This window comes from Ctenopharyngodon idella, chromosome 8 (assembly GCF_019924925.1).
Source record: "Ctenopharyngodon idella isolate HZGC_01 chromosome 8, HZGC01, whole genome shotgun sequence".
NCBI classification, from domain to species: Eukaryota; Metazoa; Chordata; class Actinopteri; order Cypriniformes; family Xenocyprididae; genus Ctenopharyngodon; species Ctenopharyngodon idella.
The window spans coordinates 28,687,745-28,712,427 of NC_067227.1; the positions used below are offsets into that span (position 1 = coordinate 28,687,745).

A 24,683-nucleotide genomic window follows, 5' to 3' on the forward strand; every position below is an offset into this window, starting at 1 on the left:
GGGAACTAATTATTAAATCGTGCGCACCATTTAGTAAAACGAGAGAACTAATTATTATATCGTGCGCACCATTTAGTAAAACGAGAGAACTAATTATTATATCGTGCGCACCATTTAGTAAAACGAGGGAACTAATTATTATATCGTGCGCACCATTTAGTAAAACGAGGGAACTAATTATTATATCGTGCGCACCATTTAGTAAAACGAGGGAACTAATTATTATATCGTGCGCACCATTTAGTAAAACGAGAGAACTAATTATTATATCGTGCGCACCATTTAGTAAAACGAGTTAACTAATTATTATATCGTGCACATGATTTAGTAAAACGAGGGAACTAATTATTAAATCGTGCGCACCATTTAGTAAAACGAGGGAACTAATTATTATATCGTGCGCACCATTTAGTAAAACGAGTTAACTAATTATTATATCGTGAGCACCATTTAGTAAAACGAGGGAACTAATTATTATATCGCGCCCATCATTTAGTAATGATTTAGTAAAACTAAAGAACTAATTATACTGTGCACACTATTTAGAAAAACTAGGGAACTAATTATATTGTGCGCACGATTTAGTAAAACGAGGGAACTAATTATTAAAAACTTAAATCTAAATTAAAAATGTTGCCTTGGCAACTAAAACGGTGTCCCAAATGACACACTGTACACCATGTACTTATGCACTATGTACTCAAATGTGTAGTGTGTGTATTTTATATTTTGTCATTCAACGGTGGAGTCTGGTAGCCCCTCCCCCTCCGCTACGTAATAGACCCTTTTCACATTTCTGGGTTTTTCAGAAGCGGAAGTCGTCATAGTTGGGTAAAATTCTATAGCGGTGAATGAGAGAATACATTAAATATATTTTTTGTGTTTCCATTTGCTCAAATAGCAAAAGAAAAACTCCACAATAGTGTTTTCACAACTTTCAAAAAGAAGAAAAAAATAGAGAGCGATTGATTAATGGCAGTCAGAAAAGAGAAAGATGTCATTTTTACTGTCACTCCCACAGCTGCTGTATTAGAAACACCCTCACAGCAGCGTTAACTAGATTTTTGTAATTTGATGCAAAGGTAATATAATACGATATTGTTGACCGTTAAAATGCATCATCACAGTCTGTGAAAAGGGTCTATTAAAGCTGCGTCAGTTGAGTGCATGAAGTGTCCAACATTCCACACTTCGTTTTTTTCAGTTAATTAACTAAATCATTTAAAGAGCACTTTTTCTATTTGAAATTTTCAGTGTGAACACACTACTTGCACTAATAAACATCATAAAATAGTGCATACGCACATTGGGAGGCACCTCAACTGAAATAAATCGGTTTAATAAGTATTAAAATTACTAAAACTAAAAAGAAATCCAAATAAATTAAACTACATAGAAATATTAAAAAACAAAAACTGATAAAAGTGACACAAAAATTACTACAACTAAAATTAAAAAAATAAAAGCAAATTCAAAATATTAAGAAATACTTCAATCATATATAAACAATATTAAAATAACATAGCTAATGATAAAATAATAAGCAACCGGGACAGAAATGGAGGCACACAAAAATTTTATTTTTCACAGAACCCTCAACCAGACTACGAACAGCACTCGGAATATTATTTATGTCAGCGCAATCAGTGTGATGGCCGGTCACCAGGGAAACGGACAAAAATTCTCAGAGGCATAAACTGCGAGATGTGCCGTTTTGCATCACTCCATGGCAGAGTGCCGTTTTTCTTACACACACACACACACACACACACATTTCCTTTCCGAAACAGTGGCGATAATGCTGTTTACATCATCTCTCACCGAACGGACAGAGACAATCACAATTATCTGGATATATCTGATGCGCTCGAGAGTGCGTGCGGTGACAGCCCTATGTGTTTGCGTGTTATAAATAGCCACGTTGTAGCTGGGAGGAAAGGAGTGTGAGCGACTGAACGTGTGCCATAACAATGCTATGATGTCTTCCTGTGGAGACCTGCACCCCTGGCCCCGCCCCCCACCTGCTTTAGCTGGGTAATGAAATATGTCTGCTGTGATGTATGGCTGCTGGATAGCTCCAAATCGAAAATTGAATCACACTAACTTAATTTGCGGTCGGGGCAATCAAATTACTTGTTTTGGCCAGAGTATTTCAACCCGTGCTGGCGATGAATTCATCTTGGTGAGAGGCCTGTCAGAGAGAGGCATGTTTGCGGGTACCACCTCCAGCTGTAGAGAGGGCTGTGTGGTCCGGAGGGCAGGAGGATGCTGGTGGCCACCGTACCGAGGTTATTATCCGACAAACGGCAGCGAGGAACATCCTGAAGAACGCTATCCAAGATCTCCTAGGAATAATATAGAAAAATTATATACTGTTATAGATACTGCACTTCCATTTGTTGGATTGTAATTATTCAGTGGCCCCCAAAAAGTTTTTGGACACTTAAAAACATCTGAATGTCACAGCCCAAAAAACACCCACAAAACAAATAAAAAAACTTCCTAATTGGAAAAGTGAAATAGTACAGCACTTGAAGTCAGACTTCCAATCCACTCAGTTTCGTCAAGCACGTCCAAATTTTAGTTAAGAGTTAAAAGCGTTCCTGGATCAACCTATTTTGTTGATCCTGGAACAACATTCCTGTCCCAAAATAAACTTTTCCCTCAAATCTCATTGGTTGAATGGAATGTTGTTCCAGGATCATCAAAGATGTTGATCCAGGAACATGTTGTACTTTAAATAAAATGAAATGCAACAATGAGCCCAAATGTCCAACATCACATGATTTAAAAAAAAAAAAAAAAAAAAAAAAAAAAAAAAAAAACTGTTTGCAGAGGCAAGTGTGCAAAATCTAGTAAATGAGCATTTCTGATAATTATTATAATGATTTCTTGATTATTTTACACCTGCAAAACAATTGCTAGCATTGCATCATGTCAATTATCCTCTACAATTTAGTTGCTAGGAGACTTCTTAGTCAACAGTTGAACACTGCAAAGCACCGCCACTTGTGGAACACCTGTATGGTTGTAAACTGGAGATATTCAGTAGGAATATCCCACAATATGACATAGTAAAGAACGCTGCATTAGTTCTGAGAAAAACTCTAGCATCATTTGTTTGCAGATGCCACTTCAAACTAGTACTGTTTTCGGTAATTGAAATAAAGCTGAAATAAAATATAAACATTCAATGAAAAACTTAAATTATTTTAGTTAGTTGCCAAGCTTTTTAAGTTTAAGTTGAAGTAATAAAATGACTAAAAACTGAAATAATAAAAAAAAAAATATAAATATTAAAAAACTAACTAATAAAAATGCTAAAAGCACAACACTAAAAACAAACTAAAATGAAAATATTAAAATTTTATTATAAAATATATTTATTATAATAAATTTAAATTAGATATTTTTATATATTTAAAAAATTAATAAATACTATAATTTTTTTATAGACAAGACTAAAATAACAATGTTAATTATAAAATATTTTTAAGTGTGACTTAACGGTGCATTCACATGGGGCATTGGAGTTAACGCTTCTCATTTACTTTGAATGGGTGACCTCATGCGTTCCCAAACTGAATTGTGGGTTCCGTTGCGTCACTGGCATTGCTCACGGAAGAAGTTGAAAAATTTTCATGCAGGCGTCAACCAATCAGAGCATCTTATGCAAATGCCCTAGCGCAGACCTTAGCCAATTGTGTTCATGCAACACCGGAAAGTAATGTGATTGGCTGTTGTCAATCACACGGTAGCGTCAACACCAAGCTTCAGACACGCCCTCCGTCAAGCATCGACTCCCCGTGTGAACGCAGAGTAAGTGTGACTTACATTTTTTTGTGGGACTAATCACATTCATATAAAACTGAAAAATATTTTATGGAAGTACATGAATATAAACAAAGTCCCTTTAAGACAAGTAAGCACACTCAGCAGCCATCTTTGAAATGCCTCTTAGGCAGCTCCTATCTCTTTTAATGGGGAAACATCAAATTCTACAAAGCTGTTCACCAAGCTTACTATTAAACTTCAGATTTGAAATCAACAATGAAATCTGACAACATGTGAAAAGTGTCTGTGCATACGGGCCCATTTCAAGCACTGGCAGTGACGCAATGACTTTACCAATTGACTTTATTTAGAAGGCGGCGCTTATTCTGCCATATTGCGCACTGCACTTTCTCCCACTCATACAGTAGTAACATGACTGCACTGTCTTTGTTTATCTAAAGACTCTGACGTAATAACTCATCTAGTTTAATGGCACAGACTTTTGAAAGTAACTCTAGCACCCCCTTGAGTACTGGAGTAACGTCACAACTACAGTAATGTCAAGTATGAGCACTTGCAATGCACTGGACCAAGAACTGGCGTCTACGTTTGCATACTTGCGTAGAATGTGGCCTTAGTTCACAAAAGCGCAAGAGATCAAACTTCTAAAAACCTTTGAAAAAAGTTTTGACTTTAAAGTTTAGTCTTTAGAGTTTAAAACAGAGAGATATCAGCAGCACAAACTTTCCAAACCGGTCTCCAAAGAGCGTTTGAAGAATGCTTGTGGCCGCTGAAAAGCTGTCTTCAGAGCGCAGATGGTGGAGAGTGAGATGGCCACTTGTTTGCATTCCCCATCGACGCCTGCGCCGCTCGAAGAAAGAAAATCAATCAGTGTGACAGACTCATCCACCTCTCAAACACTCCAGCACACTCTAACCCGTCACATCATTTATCCAACACAACTGACAGGGCTGGCCACACACACACACACACACACACACATATATATTTACACACCTGATACCGCACTCACTCCGTTCTGTCTCTTCTCTGGAGTTTCATGCTTTTAGTGTCTCTCTCTTCAAACCATTTATCAGCACTTTATGGGTTTTTGAAGAAGAAAAAGGGAATATTTGAATCAGGCCGCGTTTGAAACTCAAGCAAGCCTGGAAAGAACACAGGAAACAGAAATCACAGGAAGTGCCTCATCAATGAGGCTGCTAAATGAACACACACATGCACGCGCAGTTGTTAAAACACAAATTTAAACACAAAGACACATTCTCTCTATATTCAATAGCCTGTTTAAATATGTATTCAGGCTTCTCTGCTGCCTCTCTCATGTTTTATTGAGAGATTTGGGCCATGTGGGGGTTTGGAAGGAAACCCTCCAATTTAGGATTAAGTTTAAAGCTGTAAACCCATCTAAATCCCTTCATCATGACTTCAGGCTGCATTCATAACCTCACTACACATTCATAAAGCCTGTTTGGCACCTGTCATAGACCATCAGAGAGATAAGTATTATAGCATGGGAGAATCAGTTCTGCAGTAATATTCACTTTTTCAGTGCATGAATGCAAATAAATGGGACTATGTTAAAAGAAAAATGAATATTATGTAATTTACTCACCCACATGTTGCTGCAATCCAGTCCTTGTTACTTTCATGCAGTGTTTGGGGAAAAAACTTTGAAATTTGAGCTTGTCAAACTACAAGCTACTCATGAATGAAAACATTTAGTGAAACCAAAAACATTGAAAGCAAAGCAAAGCAAAAAACAAAACAAAAAACAAAACACAAAACAAAAAACAAAACAGTCATAACATAACATAACATGTAACAAAATAAAATAAAATAAAAACATTTAAACAGAACTTAGAAATTTTGCTTTGGAAACTAATTGAAATAAAAAATAAGTTCTAAAGTACTAAAACTGAAATATTAAAAATGTAAGTTAAATAGAAATACTTAAAAAATACATAATTTTACTAAGACAAACTAAAACAAACTTAAAATATAAAAAGCTATGAAAGCTAATCATTTTTTAATAAATACTACAATGGTATATAAATAGCACTAAAATAACACAGATTTATTCATTTTGCAGACACATTTACTCAAAGCAGCTTTAAGGATAAGGATGTTTTATAACATTTTTAGATTTATGATATACTGTATAGCTGACATATTCTTTTGAAAGCATAGCTAGCTATGCTAAACGTTACTGCTTTATGAACTGGCTCATTTAAAGGGGTGGTTTATTATGATTTCCCTTTTTTTACTTTAGTTAGTGTGTACTGTTGCTGTTAGAGCACAAACAACATCTGCAAAGTTACGACGCTCAAAGTTCCAAGCAAAGGGAGATATTTTCTTTTAAAGAATTCTCTGTTTAAGGACAAATGGCTGGTAGGGAATACAACAAGCTTCTTCCCGGGTTAGTGACATCACAAACCCTAAAATTTACATAAACCCTGCCCCTGGGAACACGCAACAAAGGGGTGGGGTCATGTTATTGCATTACAGAATGTATGCAATAGCATGCCATAAAAGCAAGATGACAACATGACAAGTTATAACCGTAATTAAAATAAACTATACCTGTTCTGTCTTCATGCAGCATATATTCTCTGGCTCTGTAGGCATTTTACAAGTTCCCACATGAGCGATTTATAGATTATCATAACAGAATATGCTAATTAATGACGTTAGTTAACTCTACATCAGCTACATAAATTCATCAACTAACCGTTCAGAAACGTCCTGTTGCATTCTACATGTTGTCACTTCTTCTTGAGTCTCTCCATCATTGTCTGACTCCGTTTTGAACATAAAAGGCTGAACAGTTTCTAACATTTTTAGTGAGTCTGCGTGAGGTAATGTTAATCGGAGCTGCAGCGCTGCTAACAGGAGCTCCTGAAACTCCGCCCTCTTCTTGAGAGAAGCAGATCATTTGCATTTAAAGGTACACACAAAAACGGAGCGTTTTTGCTCACCCTCAAAAAAGTGACAAATTTAACATGCTATAAAAAAAACTGATCTCAGTGGTGTTTCCTCCGAGGAGGCAAGGGAGGCAGTGCCTCCTCAAAAAAATAGGATGACAAAATAATCCATATTACATATAAAACAACACAAATATTACAAATTACAACATTAAAAAGAGCGCAAGTCACTCGTATTTCTAAAGGAACACTGCCCAACAGCGACACCCGCAGGCAAAGTTACAGCAGGAGTCATGCCGGGGGTAATTGAGAATGAATGGGGGGGGGGAGTCACGTGACAGGAGGCAACGTCTCCATCGCGCTATGATTGGATGTAATTAGTTATGATTGGTTTGTGCGATAAATCCCGCCTCTTGTTTACGTGAACGTTCCGCGCGTCAGTTTGAATGAACAAATGATGGCGTCGATGGGAAAACTAATTGTGCGATAGTAAGTAAACATATCATCCAGTTAGATATCACCGCTTTATGTCATGTCAAAATCAAACTTGAAATGGACTGAAAACATGATTTTTAGTGCAATCAGTTAGGTGAAATTAAAAATACATCTTCGTGTCTGTGCCAGACGGTGTTTACGGAGCATGACTGATGATCCAAAATAGCCTAAGATGACTATTAAATAGAAAAACAATCAATACACAAATAAAATATATAGTTTAAATTGTTACAGCCTTTAGTTATTATTTTGGAATGAATGTAGAAATGCTTAAAACACTAACTTGATGAGATTGACTTGGTTTTGATAAACAGAACATTTATTACAATACATTGTTAATGTAAAATTACAAAATAGAATTGTATTTGTTTGTTTTTTTCTTTTTTGATGTAAAGTAATGTTCATTTAACAAGGAAGATGTGTCAATGTTAAGAGTAATGCACATTAATTTACATTTGATTCACAAATAAAAAATGTGCCTCCTCATTTCAGAACAGCACTGCACACCACTGAATGATTTGTAGGGTATTTTGAACTAAAACTTCACATACACACTCTGGGGACATCAGAGACTTATTTTACATATTGTAAAAGTGTCATTTTATGACCCCTTTAAATGAAAGAATCATTTCACTAAAATTATTCATATAAAAATGTGCTGTAAAGCTGCCATACAATATTACTAAAAAAATAGTAATGAACAAAAAGCTATATATATAGCTTTTCTTTCTACTGCTGAGCTAAAAAAAAAAAAAAACTTTTTCCTACACCATAGCTCTGAAATCTCATCTGTGTACACTAAAATATGGAGCATGAAAACTTAATGCCCCAAGTTTAACTTCAGTGACAATGGAAACCCAATATTTCACTGGTGTTAAACATGGTGCAACATGTCTCGAGTCACCATCCGTGCTAATGCAAATGAAACCATTTCATTCCATCTTTGTCTGCTACAATGTTTGGCACACATTCACCAATTTTTGTGTTGCTCAGAAGTTGATTGACTCTTATGTGCAAACTAGCACGTCTTTGAAGGTGTGCACAACATATGTTGATTACAAACTCTGAGAATTGTGTAGGAGGTATAAGTGTGAAATATCTCAATCCATCTGTGGGAACAAAGAAAAGAAAAACTTGCAGAAACACATAATGCTTCAAGGATGATCCTAGATCCATAAGAACCTGCAGAAAGTTGTCAGTTTCACTGTATATTTATATAATACACAAACACCCAACTATGACCTTTCACGTGTCCTGACCCGTCACAGAGCTCGTGAACATGAAGTTGTGTTGGTGATATTTATTCAAGCCTAATGTGTGTCTGATGTTTGTTGGTTGACTTGTGCATTATATAACACCCTCCAAATGGCACAGCCTCAGAGACTTCTGGAGATATGAGATCTGCAGAGTTAAAGGGGCAAACATTATTTTATTTTGATTCATAACACTTCTAATCAACACAGGACTTGCAGGAGTCTCAAAGGTGACTCAAAAAGTCATTAAACGGGTGTGGGTGGAGGCATTCAGATCAATATGGAAGGTCATTTCCACCTACATGATATGTGTAAGCAGACTTTTGACCGTATATACAATACTGTACAAATGTTTGGAGTCGGTAAGATGTTTTAATATTTTTGAAAGAAGTCTCTTATGATTACCAAGGCTGCATTTATTTGATTAAGAATAAAGCAAAAACTAAATATTATTACAATTTAATGGCAAAGCTGAATTTTCAGCATCATTACTCCAGTCTTCAGTGTCACATGATCCTTGGTGCTCAAGAAACATTTATTATTATTATCAATGTTGAAAACAGTTAGTATTTTGGTGGAAACTGTGAAGCAGTTTTTTCTGGATTCTTTGATGAATAGAAAGTTCAAAAGAACAGCATTTATTTGAAATAGAATTTTTTTGTAGCAAAAATTGGCCATGGACCCGTTCACTGACTGTCTGATGCAAATTGAGCGCAACAATGGCAAGAGCTGGTGGAAATTGTCAATTTCAATAAGACTGCCTGGCTTTATACAACGGTCAGGTTTTTAAGGGACACATTTAAGAGACACAATGAGTTGCATTTACAATTTATCAGGTTGATACATCAAACACTTTTGACAAAGATCTAAAGTCTAATTTCAGTTTAAGACAGTAAACTCAATATTTACGACCAGATTTTGCAAATTCTGCATTGTTGTCTGAGTAATTTAAGACATTAAAGTTAAAGTCATCAAAGTCATCAAAATGCTTGGGTATAATGACATCACCGAAGCGTCTACATGTGTTCCTATACACCAGGAATCCGCCTCCGAATGCAAGATAACATAACAGTGTTTATTGCGTTTCGTCTGCTTGCTCTGAGGCGCAAGTTATTTATGATGTTCAAAAAAAAAAAGAAAAAGAAAAAGCCACAGATTGCAAAAACTTCTATTTTTATTTTGCACCAGTTTCCCAAGAAGTGAAGATTTTGTTTTCTTGAACACATGGAATGGAAATGGTGCTTTATTCGCAAATATTTTCTGCAACATTCTAATTTTCAGTGTTGGGGAAAGTTACTATTAAAAGTAATGCATTACAATATTCCGTTACTCCCTTAAAAAGTAACTAACTGATTTACTCAGTTACTTTTTATGAAAAGTAATGAGTTACATTACTTTTGCTCACCTGGGCTGGGCTGGGCTGGGCTTGTTTGTTTGTTTGTTAATAACAACAAAAATAGTTCTATTTTTGGTAAATGTTAAGGTCTTTCACACCAAAAGTGAAAGAAATAAGCCTCAGTCTGAAGGAAATGCATATTTACACCTGTACAGTAGAGGGCGCAGCTCAAACAAACCTTTCAGCTGTGCTGCCATCCTGGATTAAAGAAGAATGGGACACAGGAGAAGGAAGTTCAACACTCTTATTTATAAATCTAATCTAAAGTCATTTTTGCTTATTGGTATGGTTGAATTAGATCATTGAAGATTGGTTGAAGCAGCAAAGAAATTGGTTATTACAGTGATATTAAATACATAATGTATATTTGTGCAATTTAATATATTTAATTATTGAAGGTTTGAGCAATATTCTGAGATTTCATTTCACTGTTTTTATTCATTTTGAAGAATACGAAATGTTTTTCGTGCAAGTGAGATGAGTAAATGCATGTTCACATTTAGTCTAGAACTACAATAACCATCAAGTGCACACAGCGCACACAACAACACCTTACCCTATTTCTCTCAACATGGGGACAGGAGAATTGTCAGTCAATAAACGGGAAAACAAAGTAACTTGCATTACTTATTTGAAAAGGTATCTTAGATATTTTGTTATGAATTGAAAAAGTAATGCGTTACTTTACTAGTTACTTGAAAAAAGTAATCCGATTACGTAAATCATGTTACTTGTAATGCGTTGCCCCCAACACTGGTAATTTTGTGAACAAGTTAAATTCGCAACTTTGGATGGAAACATAGCTGCTGTTGTTTCCTGAAAGAACTGCATTTTGTTTTTTATCCATTGTCATGCGATGTGCTAAAAATGTTTCTAAAGTTAACTTTGTCTCATTTGTAATTTGCTTCGAATAAAAGCATCTGCAAAACAAATAAATGTGAATAAGATGCTTTGAATCAACGCAATGCATATGATATTGCGAAGTAGGACAGGCAGCCGTACCAATTCCTGAAAGCAACCGATGTCAACCGATCAGATGGCAACTGCTGATTTCAGCCAGCTCTTGCCATTTGAATGCGAAACCAGATCTCCACCTGTAAACCTCCCAAATGTTCCGAGCACTAGCAAGAACATGGTCACGTGGAACATGACGACTCAGACTTCTTGACCTTCTGTTCAGACTGTGTAAAGAACAGAGGACATTATTCCGTTAATGGCACAGCGTCTTAATGTTCTGTTCCTTCAGACATGTTCAGTGACTACTCAAAGGCAACAATCACACCATTATCCCTCAATCTGCAGATAAGAGACAAACACAGGTGGGGAGAGAGAGAGAGAGAGAGAGAGAGAGAGAGAGAGAGAGAGAGAGAGAGAGAGAGAGAGAGAGAGAGAGAGAGAGAGAGAGAACGTGGGTTGAACTGTCAGTCACTGATTAGCTACTGGATGGGAACCGGGAGGAAATGAGGATAGAGAGAGACTGGAAGAGAAGCATCAATGACCTTTCAGCTGCAGCTTTTACTCTTCCACAGAGAAAGAGAGAGCTCACTCCATCCATTATTGAATTCCTGAATCAGCTTCCCTGAATAATGGCACTCCGGTTGAAAGGACCTAGAAGTAGATTCACTTCCTCTGTCTCACACTCTCTTTCTTCTCCCCCCATCCCTTTCAGCACACTTGAGACTGGAAATGCCACAAGTGCCTCTGGCTATACCTAATCACACAAAATCACTCACCTCCGTCTTTGTCACAGTGACCCAAGTGCTGTCACGGGCTTTGGGTGGCAGCTCTTCCATGAGTTGCTGTGATCAATATTTCAGCCGTAGACTGAGGCCTTCTGCATGGGAGAGCCGTTCCTGCCTCCCGCACCTCCATCAGCCCTGACGGATGGGAGCTCCGGGGGCCGTGGAGCACCGGGGACGCAGGAGAAGTAATATTTAGACAGATCACAATGGTCCACCTGCAAATAGGGTTGTGGATGAGAGCAAACCAAGCGGAAAGACGGAGAGATGGAGAGTGACAGGAAGTAGAAAGTATGCTTGGGGGGGGAGTGTAGCTGGAATCTAAAATGAAGTGAGAGGCTGTGTTATATTGTTAATATAGTCACGAATAAAGGAAGCACAACAGAGTGAATTATTTATTTTATAAAAGATAAACTACTACATAATAAAAACATGAAAAGGACACATTTAAATTTTAAAATTTTATTTATTTTTGTATGTTAATGTATTAATGTAATTTTGTAATTTTTAAGGTAACTTTAAGTTAATTTTAAGCAGTAGTAGTAGTATATAGTACTATACAGAGAAAGAAAATGTAATATTTTATGTCCATTTTTATTTTGCTTAGTAACTAGTCGTGTCATAATGTAAAGTCAGCTGGTCATTATCACAAAACAAACAGGATGATCATAATGTATCAGCCTAAATGGGTTTATTGGCAAAAATACCTGGCTGACTGTACATTATCATATCCTGTGAAATAGGTGGATAAATAAATAAAGCATGAAAAACAATTGGACTAGCAACAATAAAATTACAATATTAATATTAATTACAATATTATTAGATGTTATAATACTACCTCAGTGTGCTACAAAGATAAAAAATAATAGGTAACACTTAACAATTAAGTTTCATTATTTAACATGACCTAAGTAAGGAATAATTGACGACGGGCCGTTGAATTATTAGAAAATAACGCACAGCACACCCGAGGTGGTAATGCGGCCACACCAACACTGTTCAGATGTTGCATTTCAAGACATGTTTTTGTCCTGTGTGGGACTAATTTCTTACACATCTCATCACACGCCTCTGTTGCTAATTCCAAAACGCTATTACCGCAGTTATGAGAGAGAGAGAGAGAGAGAGAGAGAGAGAGAGAGAGAGAGCACGAGCACGTGAATTAGCCTAACGTACCTGAGTTTGTGCATCCATCAACAACAGTGTTCGGAAGCAGTCTCTACTAACAGCGAAACTGTAAGTTTATCTACCTCACGAACCGCACCGTTATTACCTCGCTGGTGAGAAATGTCACGTAGCTTTTAAGTTGCTAATCTATTTTACTGATTAAATCGTAAAATAGTTTAGCCGTGTTTAGCCTACTTTAGCCGTGCGTCTTTAACCGCGCCGCCATCTTTGTAATATTGTCTTTGAACTTCCGTTTTTGCGGTAGCTCTGTATATTTCTATGGCATCGCTGTCAAAGAATAATTAGCTGGTGAAGTGGATTTACTTGTTGTAGAGTTAATGAAAGTTATCGTGAGCATTGTAATGTTTAAAGTAGATGTCCTAATAAATGTCAGTAGACCGGGAAGAACGAGCAGTTCATTAATAAATACGTAAGACCGCTGTGGAAATACAAAACGGGAGTCAAGAGACAACGAGCGCAGCGCTGAAAAGGGGCGGGGCTGCATAAGGTCTATACTGGTACCAAATAAATTATAGCTTAATATACATATCTTTAAAAGAATAGTTTATTGATGTATGGAGAAATTTGGCCTAGAAACAACAAAACAACAATATTAATTTAGATATTATTATTAATAATTTGAAAAAGTTACTCTCTTTTCAAAGTTCTTTCACATCCAAGTCTTTGTGTCACTTACCAGTTTCTTGTTCCTTGTGATACAAGAGAAACATAAAAAGGACATTGGTAGCTGGATAAGCAGTCAGAAATACATATTTTTTTTAATGAGAGATTGCTGCAACTGACCAATCAGAATCAAGTATTGCAGAGAGCCATTCAATTATTATTAGTAAGCCATTCATACACTGTAGGTTGACTCCCCCCTAAAACCCCTGTGAAAACCAATCTTTATGTTGCTGTAATTAGCCAGCAGTGAGGATAATGACACACATTACAAAATCATAATGTTGTTATTTATAATAAATGCAATTATTTATTGCACATTTGCATTTTTTTCTTTTATTCTACCCTTTTATAAAAGCAATACGCCATTAAAGGCTGTGCATCCCAGTGCTTTTACCACAGTTAAAAGCGTTACTGCCTAAAAAACCACCCCTTTAACAAAAGCTGTGCCCCGTTGGTTGCGTGCCGTTACCTTCGGTACGCTCCAACATAGATCCCCCTAAAGCAGAAAGCTGCTGACATGTAAAGGCCAAACATTTCACATAATTCAAAATGACTCATTTAAAAATCTTCCCTCGTCATTTCTCATGAGGACAGTGCACCGCAGAGGCCCAAAACACTTTCCCTGCCAGTCCGTCAGTATACTCTCTCTCAGTACACTCTCTCTATGGACTTACTTGTCACCCAATATCGGCGTGTCTGTGAAATCACCTTTTGTCCTTTGGTTTCTTTCCCCCGTAAGTGTCCTGATGTTTGACAGGGTGGCTAAAAATAAACTCCAAACGGCTCAATTAGCTGTTATAATGTCCCATAATTCCCCCCGAAATTCACAGCATCCTGGAATGGCCATCAACACCTTGGACGGAACGGTCAAATTGAATAATAAATGTTTAATGCCGGTTCGGTCGCAGTCAGTCAACAGTCAACAGACTGTGGCTGTGGGCAGGGAGACGACGAGGTCATTAACCCTGCCATTTGCTTAACAAGCGCTAATTACAGCTGACATTTCCACAGGGCGCTTCCGAGCGTCAGCTGCCTGGACTCATCAAGAGGACACGGTCATTCTTCACATGCGCGCACACACACAATAATGAAATTAAAACAGAGTAGCAACAGTTTAATAGAATCCAAAAATCAAACATACAGCAGAAAACTCCCACGTTTCCTCTTTTCTTTAAGGCTAAAAGCAGCGTGGACTACAAAAGCACTGATTAAGCAAGAAGAACCCAATGACTCGAGGATTTTGGCATTTTACGCAGAGGGGAAAACAACACAAATAAAAGAACAACAGAGATCTGGCATCAGGACGCACCATGAAGCTGCTACAGAGACTCATTTGCATTGCAAACTGTGAACACAATCATGACGCTATGAGCCGCATAAACCACAGTACTGTTCTTCCACATCTACATTATCATAAAACTGAAAAAAAAAGAAGGAAAAAAAAAAAAAAAAAACAGTCTCTCCAGTAGAATGACTAATACAAGGAGAAGCACCATTTCTATTTGCAGACCGAAGGCAAATATTTGATCCTAAAATTATAGAGTACATTTTGAATAAATCAAAAAAAGAACCAAAGCATATCTTTCAAACACAGCCCCGATGGATAGAATGGATAAATGAAAGGAGGAATGATGCCAAGCAGAGAGCCCAAAATGGAGAGAAGGAAAAGGCAGGAAATCCCAGGACAAGTCACTGGAAGGAGACAAATAACTTAAGACATAGAGGACATGTCTATAAATAGACATGGCGGCCGTACCGGCAGGGCGCACACCTTTTCTTTAAAAAAAGGGAACGAAATGAAAACAAAGGAAAAAACATCAAGTCTACCAACCACAGTCGACTCGCTCAAAATTAAAAGGCCAGAACAAAGTAAAAACAACACCAACAACAACAACAAAACAATTATATGAAATCATGAGCAACATGAGTAAGGACCTGTTTCCACCTGGTATTAAGATGCGTTTTGGTTGATCAGATCACAAGTAGACGAGGTAGACACATTCCCGTTTACACCTGATGTTTTAATCCGTCTTTTTTGTTCACTTCTGACCTGATTTCTTTAAAGGGAGGGGCTATGGGTGGGTAAATGTATGGGCTTTTTCAGATCTTTCGATGTAATGGACAAAATAAGTTGAATCCGAAAGACGATAACAGAAAAACATACGGAGAGCATCAGCTTTGTGTGTGAATGGTGAGAGAACATTGTGCTTGGTAACTTTTTCATCTTTAAACCAAACTTGGGTCTTCAGCCGACAAAGTTTAAATCCCATCTGGCTAGCTTCCCATAATGTTTACACAGGTCAGAAGGCGAGAGAGTAGGCGGTCTTTTGTGTCTGTTTGAACGCATTCGACCACATGAGCATCTACGAAAGCAATCGAATCGAGTTTTCGACTACCTCTGGAATTGGTCGAAAAATGCTTCTTAATACCAGTGTGAACAGGGCCTAAGATTCACAATATGAAAATACTCATCGTTTGTACCATAGGCAGATGAAATAATCAAAAACCTGTGGTTTAATGTGTATATCAGAAAACAAGGTATGAATGCACATGCAGGAAAAGGCAATGTAATACAATCAAGATGTGTCTGAGAAATCCAAACTGTTTAAAACATTCATGATGAAAGATGCCCAAAAGTGTAAAAGTCAACATGAAATGGCATTTGCAATCAATTTAAGTGGAACAGAATATTCCAGAACAAAATGCAAGGTGGGACTTTAATATTTTATCTATCAGGAATTGATTGGATGATGGAAAGTAATCATTAGAACTGTACCAGAATGAAGCTGAATGCGAGTTTTCAGTGGATCGTGAAGTACTACTGTGCCCCTGAAACACCATCTGCATCATCATGCGAGATCCTGAACCACTGCAGAATCATATCCTCCTTCCTCAATAAAGCCATTGTATTGGCTGAGAGCTTTATAGGTTCTCTAATTGAAATGAAAGAAAATTGCTTTTAAAGTGTACAAAGATGCATTAAATTGATCAAAAATGAAGAGATTTTTTATGTTACAAAAGATTTAGATTTCAAATAAATGCTGTTCTTTTGAACTTTTTCTATTCATCAACGAATCCTGAAAAAAAATGTATCATGGCTTTCACAAAAATCTTAAGCAGCAAAACGGTTTTCAACAAAGATAATAATAAACAGGGTTTGACATTAACACCCACCAACCCACCAAATGCAGGTGGATTTCAGCATTGGCGTGTAACGCAGTCACTCCTACTAACCACTTTGGCAGGTTAAATTTTATATATAATATATACATTTTTTAATTGTAGTCTTTTAAGCATCTAAAGTACTAAACTAAGTGCAATGTAGTGTTGTAAAAAATATAGATTTTTCGGTACATATCGACACATAAGTTGACACACAAACCCGCCTCCCCTCACTCACTCATTTCATTTGCTCCGGATGAATATTGTTGGTGTAACAGGGCTTGAATTTATGCATACTGCACATAATTTTACTTATTCCTGTAGATTTTTTCTCACTCCCAAAGTACGCGCACATAAAGCCACCTCTCAGCACTAAATTGAGTGTTTTTTCGCTGCTTATTGTGATTAAACAGTCAAATACACACAAAATAATGTCAAAAGGCCGGTCTTGGTGAGTATTCGCGCAAACACAGTCAGTCATGTTTTAAGTGAACATAAACAGTTGAGAAAGAAAAGGCATGTTTAACAGTAATGGATCCGTGCATCAGGTCTTAAAGTGACAGCAGCCTAATATACCTGATGCCAAATTTTGAGATACTATTAAAAATATCTAAATGGCAGGTTTTCCTCGTGGTATTGATGTCAAAATTGTGGCCAGTGAAAATGCTGAGTGGCTAGTAACTTTCGTGAGCAAAAAAGTTAATGTCAAGCCCTGAAAATAAATGTTTATTGATCACCAGATCAGCATATTAGAATGATTTCTGAAGGATCATGTGACACTGAAGACTGAAGTAATGATGCTGAAAATTCAGCGTTGCCATTACAGGAATTAATTGCAATTGAAAAATAGAAACAAGTTTGTAAATTATAATAATATTTCACAATATTACTGATTTTACTATATTTCTGATCAAATAAATGCAGCCTTTGTGAGCATAAGAGACTTCTTTCAAAAACATTAAAAACAAATGTTTGAACTGTAGTGTACAGTACTTGGCTCAGCAATAACTGGTTAAGAAATACTTTTTTGAGTAACTAGAGCAAGATATAACATGTTTCACTTTTGATTAGGCATTGAGAAAGGGTGATAAGTCTCTGTACAAGACCAGCACCCACATTTTAAGAGCCGGACATGGAGTCTGATGGTCAAATTCACCCTCAAGAACATCTTTATGGTTATTGGTTAACTTGATCCATTAGCCTAAGTGACATCAGCAGAAAAGAAAAGGTGTTTCAGAGGCAGTGATGAAGACTATGAAGGCCAAATCTCAATGTACACTAATGAACAATAAGACCAGCAATACGTATTAAGAAAGTGGTGTCCATTTTGATTTCATGTTGACTTAAACAAGTTTTAACAGAACAACAGATTCATTATTACAATCAATTCAAACTTTCATGTCATTCAAAAGACTAAAACTGGGAACTTATCTGTAAGTTCACTCAACGCGTCTCATGAATAATTACTGCCTCATCTCCTCACCAGGGTCAGCAATCTCAACCCTCGACAATAAGTCACCCCTTCTTTAGCGCACTTTAAAGGGGTGACGAGCAAACTAATTATCTCTGGAGTGAATATCAGCTCATTAAACTATGCAAAGACATAAACCTAAAGAAAAAGAAATACATTCCAGTTCACTTCAAAATAAGAGTGCAGCACTGCAAATGCTTCATCAAAATTAGATTGTAACAGCAAGACCGTACGGCGCAGGTGGTTTCAAATGTCACTGACAGATGAATAAGGACAGCGAGCCGACAAAATGTACATTATTCAAGCGTTTAACATCAGCAAACTCCAAATCCTCCACAGCGCTGAGCTAGAAGTTCAACGGCATCACTTTTAACTGATTCTGACACCTTCCTCTAATCAATACCCTCCATTTGCTTCAATAATTAAAGCAGAAAGACACTTATTTAATTTATTATTCAGATTATCCATGCAGGGTTTTGGTTCAAGTTATACGAAATGATTGAAAGTTTTAATGAAAATATTTGCTTCTGATAAGTCAGAGAAAATAATTTCGCATTACACGCCAATTTATAAAGATCACACATCTACTTTGGAAAGATCCAGAACTTGAATAATTAATCACCAATCAAAACGAATCAGCCGGAGGTAATAAATATACCGAGAGGTGAAACAAGGGTTCAAAGGGACAAGGGAGATAATCAGATCATCTACATCTGATTAGCATAAACATCTGCATAATTTGGTTGCCCTGGGAGATTAAATGGACGTGCGAATGGTAGATGCCTTTTCACAGTGGTTTGAGACTTCATCTACTGTTCTTCAGCAGTATTTAAGATTATGATTTGTGCTGCTTGAAGCGTGTCTGGCAGGTATTACCCATCCACGCTTCAGTACCACACAGTGAAAACCAAAACCCTTCAGTCCGTCTCTTTAAAGTGTTAGTTCACACAAAAATAAAATTAATTACTCACTCCCATGTTGTTCCAAACCCGTTAGACCTTCATTCATCTTTGGAACACAAATTAAGATATTTTTGATGAAATCAAAAATAAGTATGTTGTATTGGAAATCCAAGAGTTTTTTGTTTTTTTAATCCCCAAAAGAAAGCAACATAATTGCAGTCATTCAAGGTCCAGAAAAGTAGTAAAGACATTGTTAAAATAGTTAAAGTGACTACAGTGGTTCAACCTTAATGTTATGAAGCGACGAGAATACTTTTTGTGCACAAAAACTAAACAAAAATAACTTTATTCAACAATTTCAGGGTAGAGAAGAAATTGTAATTACATTGCTTTCTATTGGGGATAAAAAAATAAAAAAAACCTCTTGGATTTCTTCAAAAATATCTGAATTTGTGTTCTGAAGATGAACCAAGGTCTTACAGATTTGGAACGACATGAGGGTGAGTAATTAATGACAGAATTATAATTTTTGGGTGAACTAACCCTTTAAGTCAGTAGGTTTCTTTCAATATGACTCTAGTCCTGTGGTCTCATAGGCTGACCTCATATCACACTGATTCATTCTTTATAAAGCAACATTAATATTTCAATGCCGTCGTGGCTGAAACGTTACCTCAGTAGTAGTTGAACGCTTATACCAAAGCTCTAAAAGTACCCATTTTCTAAGAAATAATTGTGCAAGAGCTTCATTTGCATACAAAGCCACTTTAAAAGATTAGATTCTCATGTTTGATTGTTAAAATTCACAGTCTTATGATTCTAATAAACATAAAAACCTGAAAACAAACCCAAACACATCTTCTGGAGGTTGCATATTGATTCTTCGAATCCGTAATGCTTGGCTGCGTCTCTTGAGAAATGACCCTTACGGCTGCCATAGTTTCATGTATTGCAGGGCTTCAATAACACCGTCTCTGAGTGATTACGGACGGGAATCGACCCGTGTACCTGCGTGTGGTACAATCAATGTTGCAATGAGCAAAAGGTCCGAGGAGATCACATTATGGTCTAATAACACAAAACAAGAGAACATCGGCTGGGGGGAAAAAAGATCTGCCACAAAATAAAAACGAGAGATGGTTTCTCCACATCTGAGGTAACAAATGAAGGAAGATGCAGGGAAGCCTTCAGAAAAAACAAACTGCTAGAATGTCATGTCGTTCTGTTTTATTCTGATACGCTCACATAAGCGTTTTTCTTTCCTCAGCTCTTGGCATCTCATTGTCAGTTATCTTCTGAAGTCATCTGCAGGCAAATTGAACTGTCAACCATCAAGATTGCAGTTTTTTTTCCAAAATATCTGTTTTGTTCATGGTTGTTTACTCCGTCTCATTCTTGATTGTGAATTGTAACAGACGATGACACAAATTTGACGTCATTGGCGAAAATTGGTGAGCTCTAACTTCACTGTGTCAGATTAAACCGAGTGAAGAAGTGTCGTTAGGTCAGATCATCGTCTGGGTTTGCGGAGTCTCGCTGTGGTCCAGTTATGGGTTCTCATCTCTTGTAGTGGCTCGGAGCATCAGCAAACATGTATTTGAGTCTGTAGGCCTCTGCCAGTAGTAAACCCACTTCTTCGTTACCCCAGTGTATTGTGGGAAGGTTCTGCAGGAGTATTAGCAGGCTCTGAAAAGACATAACACATTTTATAAAACTGGATCATTTAGTGGCTTTTAAAGAGCTCTGTCAATCTGCTGGTATAGCAGCCTTCCACCTTTAAAAAAAAATATTGTTTCCTGGCTATTACCTATTCTTTGAAATGCATTTTTAAGGTTCTCAACTGGAAATGCTTGTAATCACGGCATGATTACAATGTTAGGATAATGTGATTCATGATTGGCGCTGCTCTTAGGTCACTGCTTGTGTGTTTAGCGTGTGAGTGTGTGTGTGTGTGTGTGAGTGTGTGTGTGGGCATTCCACCACCTACAGCTGCTGTAAGTGCACAAGAACAGATCTATCGTAATCAGCTTCACTCTGTGTAAGATCAGATCTCGGGTTCTTCGGTCTGGGAATTTTAGTGCAGTAGCATACATGCTGAAAAACATTGATTTTCAAGTTGCTAACTGCCTTTGAGCTTTGGGATAAAAAAAAATTGTGCTCATCACAACAGCCTATATATATATTGACCGAATAGTCTGGCATTATATCACATGTGTGAGCTTGAATGTAAACTAAGGCTGTGTTGAAAATCGCTCCCTATACCCTCATTCACTATTCCCTACATTAGTTCACTAATGGCTCGTTTCCACCGAGCGGTAGGGTTCAGTACAGTACGCAAATTTTTGCCGTTTCCATTGTCAAAAGTTGTGAATGGTATCCTAACTCCGAACCGTACCATACCACTTTTTTGGGACTCTTCCGTTGGGGTACCAAGCACAATAGTACCAAGAGTACCAGTCCCAAAAGGGTGGAGCTACACTCACTGCAGAACGTTGATTAGTTGATAGAGAGTCGTCACTTGTGTGTGCTACAAGGGGAATGACAACACAAGAGGCACCACACAAATGCGGTTCAGGCAATGCGTGCATTGATTATCTTCACTTCATGTAGGCTATATAACAAAACAAAATATAAAACAACCCTGCCTATTTTCGTTTTCATTGTAAAAAATAATATGAAACCTATTAATGTGTGGTTCAGGCTATATGTGCATATGATTGCACATATACATCACTCTGATTATCTTCACTGTATATGTAGCCTATAATAAAATGAAGTAAGACAAAACAACCCTGTCTCTTTTTTGTTAAAAGTCGGTTTTAATTATCAATAATAGCCATTATAAAAGTAAAAGTATAAAGTATAAAAAGCTATACAATAAGAAATAAAGACAAGCAAACAATTCAGTCAAGTCAAGTCGGCGCTCTAGTAACAACGGTAAAGTTACGAAACTTCACGTTGCCCTCAGCTAAAACGACTTGCCCGGGAACAAATTATAAATTCATGAGACCAAAGATTGCCCGTTAGATATACACAAGATGAATGATATCTCATGTTTAACCACTATTGAGACATCTGAGCCAGCGGCAAATGTCAGAAGGACTAGCCGAGGTACAGCTGTTCTCGGCTGGGTACATTAGCACTGAGCGTCCAGTGATCACCTGAATCTCACTACTTGGTATTGTGAAACGCCTAATGTCGGCACGCAGCAAGCAAAGCTTGTTTTCTTCTTGTGACAGACAGCCACATGCCGAGAAGCAAGAACAAGATCTGCTGTATCCATTGTTGTTTACGGTGTTGCTTTCTTCTTCGCGCGAGAATGACGTCGATCACTACTTTCCGGCATACACCACGCCTATCAAGTAAGGGTACTGTTGGTGGTGGAAACACAAGCCTTATCAGGGTTTACCATTCCGAATCGTACCGTACTGTACTGTACTCAACCGTACCGCTCAGTGGAAATGAGCCATAATACAGTCCACTTGAGGGAGTGAATGAAAACGAGTGAGTGAATTCTGGCAGCTCCAGTAGTAAGATGAAAAGAATCTTGAACTCTGTCATGGAAACTATGTATAAACCTTAATTAAACAATGTAATAATCAATTAAAAGGGAATTTATACCAGTAAGATATTACACTGTAGCCACATTGAACCAGCAGTTTGGAAAACGGATGGAAGGATGATTCAGCTGCGGACGCCATCTTCTGGTCAGTTGCGGGAATTCATTCGGCATGCGACTCTCGTAGTGCACTGTGCACATCGGTTGTACACTTGTTATTGCGGTGCATTGTGGGATTGAATGAGTGCACTTGATAATGTCCACTATGGTTTTGGACACCACTACAAATTGCTGTCCCCTCAAATAGTGCCCTATTTAAGGGTATAGGGGGCGATTTTGGACACAGCCTAAGTTAACTTAAAGGATTAGTTCACTTTCAAATGAAAATTACCCCAAGCTTTACTCAGTCACCCTCAAGCCATGCTAGGTGTATATGACTTTCTTCTTTCTGATGAACACAATCGGAGAAATAATAAATATCCTGACGCATCCGAGCTTTATAATGGCAGTGCTAGGGTTCAATGAGTATGAGCTGAAGAAAGTGCCTCCATCCACATCCATCTATCATAAACATACTCCAAACGGCTCCAGGGGGTTAATAAAGGCCTTCTGAAGCAAAGCGATACTTTTGTGTAAAAAAAAACAAACAACAAAGTTATGAAGTAAAATATCTAGCTTCTGCCAGACCGCCTTCCGTATTCAACTTACGAAGAAAGTGTAAACTGGCGTCACATCAGTTAAGTTTTTTACATAAGTTGAATAGGGAAGGCGTAGGATGTAGCGTAAGCATTTTGAACTGCGAGAGTTTTACACTTTCTTCTTAAGTAGAATACGGAAGGCGGTCTGGCGGAAGCTAGATATTTTACTTCATAACTTGTTAAATATGGATTTTTTTTGTTTTTTACACAAAACGCATCGCTTTGCTTCAGAAGGCCTTTATTAACCCCCCTGGGCCATGTGGAGCACACGTTTATGATGGATGGATGTGGATGGAGGCACTTTCTTCAGCTCATACTCACTGATCCCGCTCACTGCCATTATAAAGCTCAGATGTGTCAGGATATTAATTAATATTTCTCTGTGTTCATCAGAAAGGATGACTTGAGGGTGAGTAAAGCTTGGGGTAATTTTCAATTTAATTGAAACTAATCCATTAAGAGACTGATTAAAGATGTTTAACATGGTTAAATTTACTTAAAACGACACCAACAATAGTTTAATTTAGTTCTGCATGATTTATAAACACTTTGCAAAAGCACAGGTGTCTTTGTTCAATTCTCAGGCACAACAATCCTGTAAACAGAAGCTCATTTATCTGTAAATAATGAAGAAACACCTCAGCAATTTATTTATAAATCAAATCCAGATGGGACATTTGCAGTCTTTGTATGGAGTAAATTAATAACTATCAAAGCTCAACAAGTCTGAAATATCACCTACAAGTGAAACTCACCCTCAATGTGCTCTTATGTACGGTTAAAACACCAGAAGACTGTAGCAACATCAACATCTTTGATGTTTGGTGAGAAGAAAAAATATATTGAGTGGGGTGCAAAAATCTAATACTACAGTGAAAATTTGGGATGCAGAATCTAATTTAAACTTAAAAAAAAAATAAATAAATAAAAGTTTTAGGATGTTGAAAATTCACATAAAAAATATAATAAAAAATATCAAATATAAAATATAAGAATATTTAACAAAAACATTAAAATATTTAATAAAATATTGTTTAAAAATAAGATTCTTAATAATTTAGAATAAAATAATATGATTATTAAGAAAATTCTTAAAATATTTTAGACTAAACTATTTATCTTAATAAAATAAAATATATTAATACAAATGTATTATTATTACTATATTTCATTTGAATTAATATTCATAATTTTAGTCTTAAATGTTTTAAGAAATTTCACATGATCACTTCCACAGATTTCCTCGACAAAAAAAATAATAAACATTTTATTATTATTATTATTATTATTATTAGTTTTTAACAATCAAATGAGCAAATTTGTGAACATGATCATCAGTCCATAGATGATTAAATGTGATTATTTTAATCCACTGACAGCCTGAGTATAAACTCCTGCTCAAATAGCTGTTCATCAAACCCTTCACTACCCGACCTGA

The 24,683-nt window shown here is 36.9% G+C and overlaps 1 protein-coding gene and 1 long non-coding RNA gene across 5 annotated transcripts in view; both read right to left on the reverse strand.

The window, feature by feature from the left end:
* Positions 1-853: 853 nt before the first annotated feature.
* On the reverse strand, positions 854-5,954 carry LOC127517556 (uncharacterized). The gene is made up of 3 exons (XR_007931281.1): positions 4,792-5,954; positions 4,519-4,635; positions 854-2,345 (listed from the first exon to the last, which is right to left on the reverse strand). It is a non-coding gene; the product is annotated as an uncharacterized LOC127517556 (long non-coding RNA).
* An 8,598-nt stretch (positions 5,955-14,552) lies between these two features.
* Positions 14,553-24,683, reverse strand: part of tbc1d22b (TBC1 domain family, member 22B) — a 56,390-nt gene continuing 46,259 nt past the window's right edge. For all 4 annotated transcript variants that reach the window (XM_051903088.1, XM_051903086.1, XM_051903087.1 and 1 more), the window contains one exon: positions 14,553-20,674. In XM_051903088.1, coding sequence (XP_051759048.1) covers positions 20,546-20,674 — 129 coding nt within the window. In that variant the 3' untranslated portion in view covers positions 14,553-20,545. The remainder of the gene's footprint in view (positions 20,675-24,683) is intronic.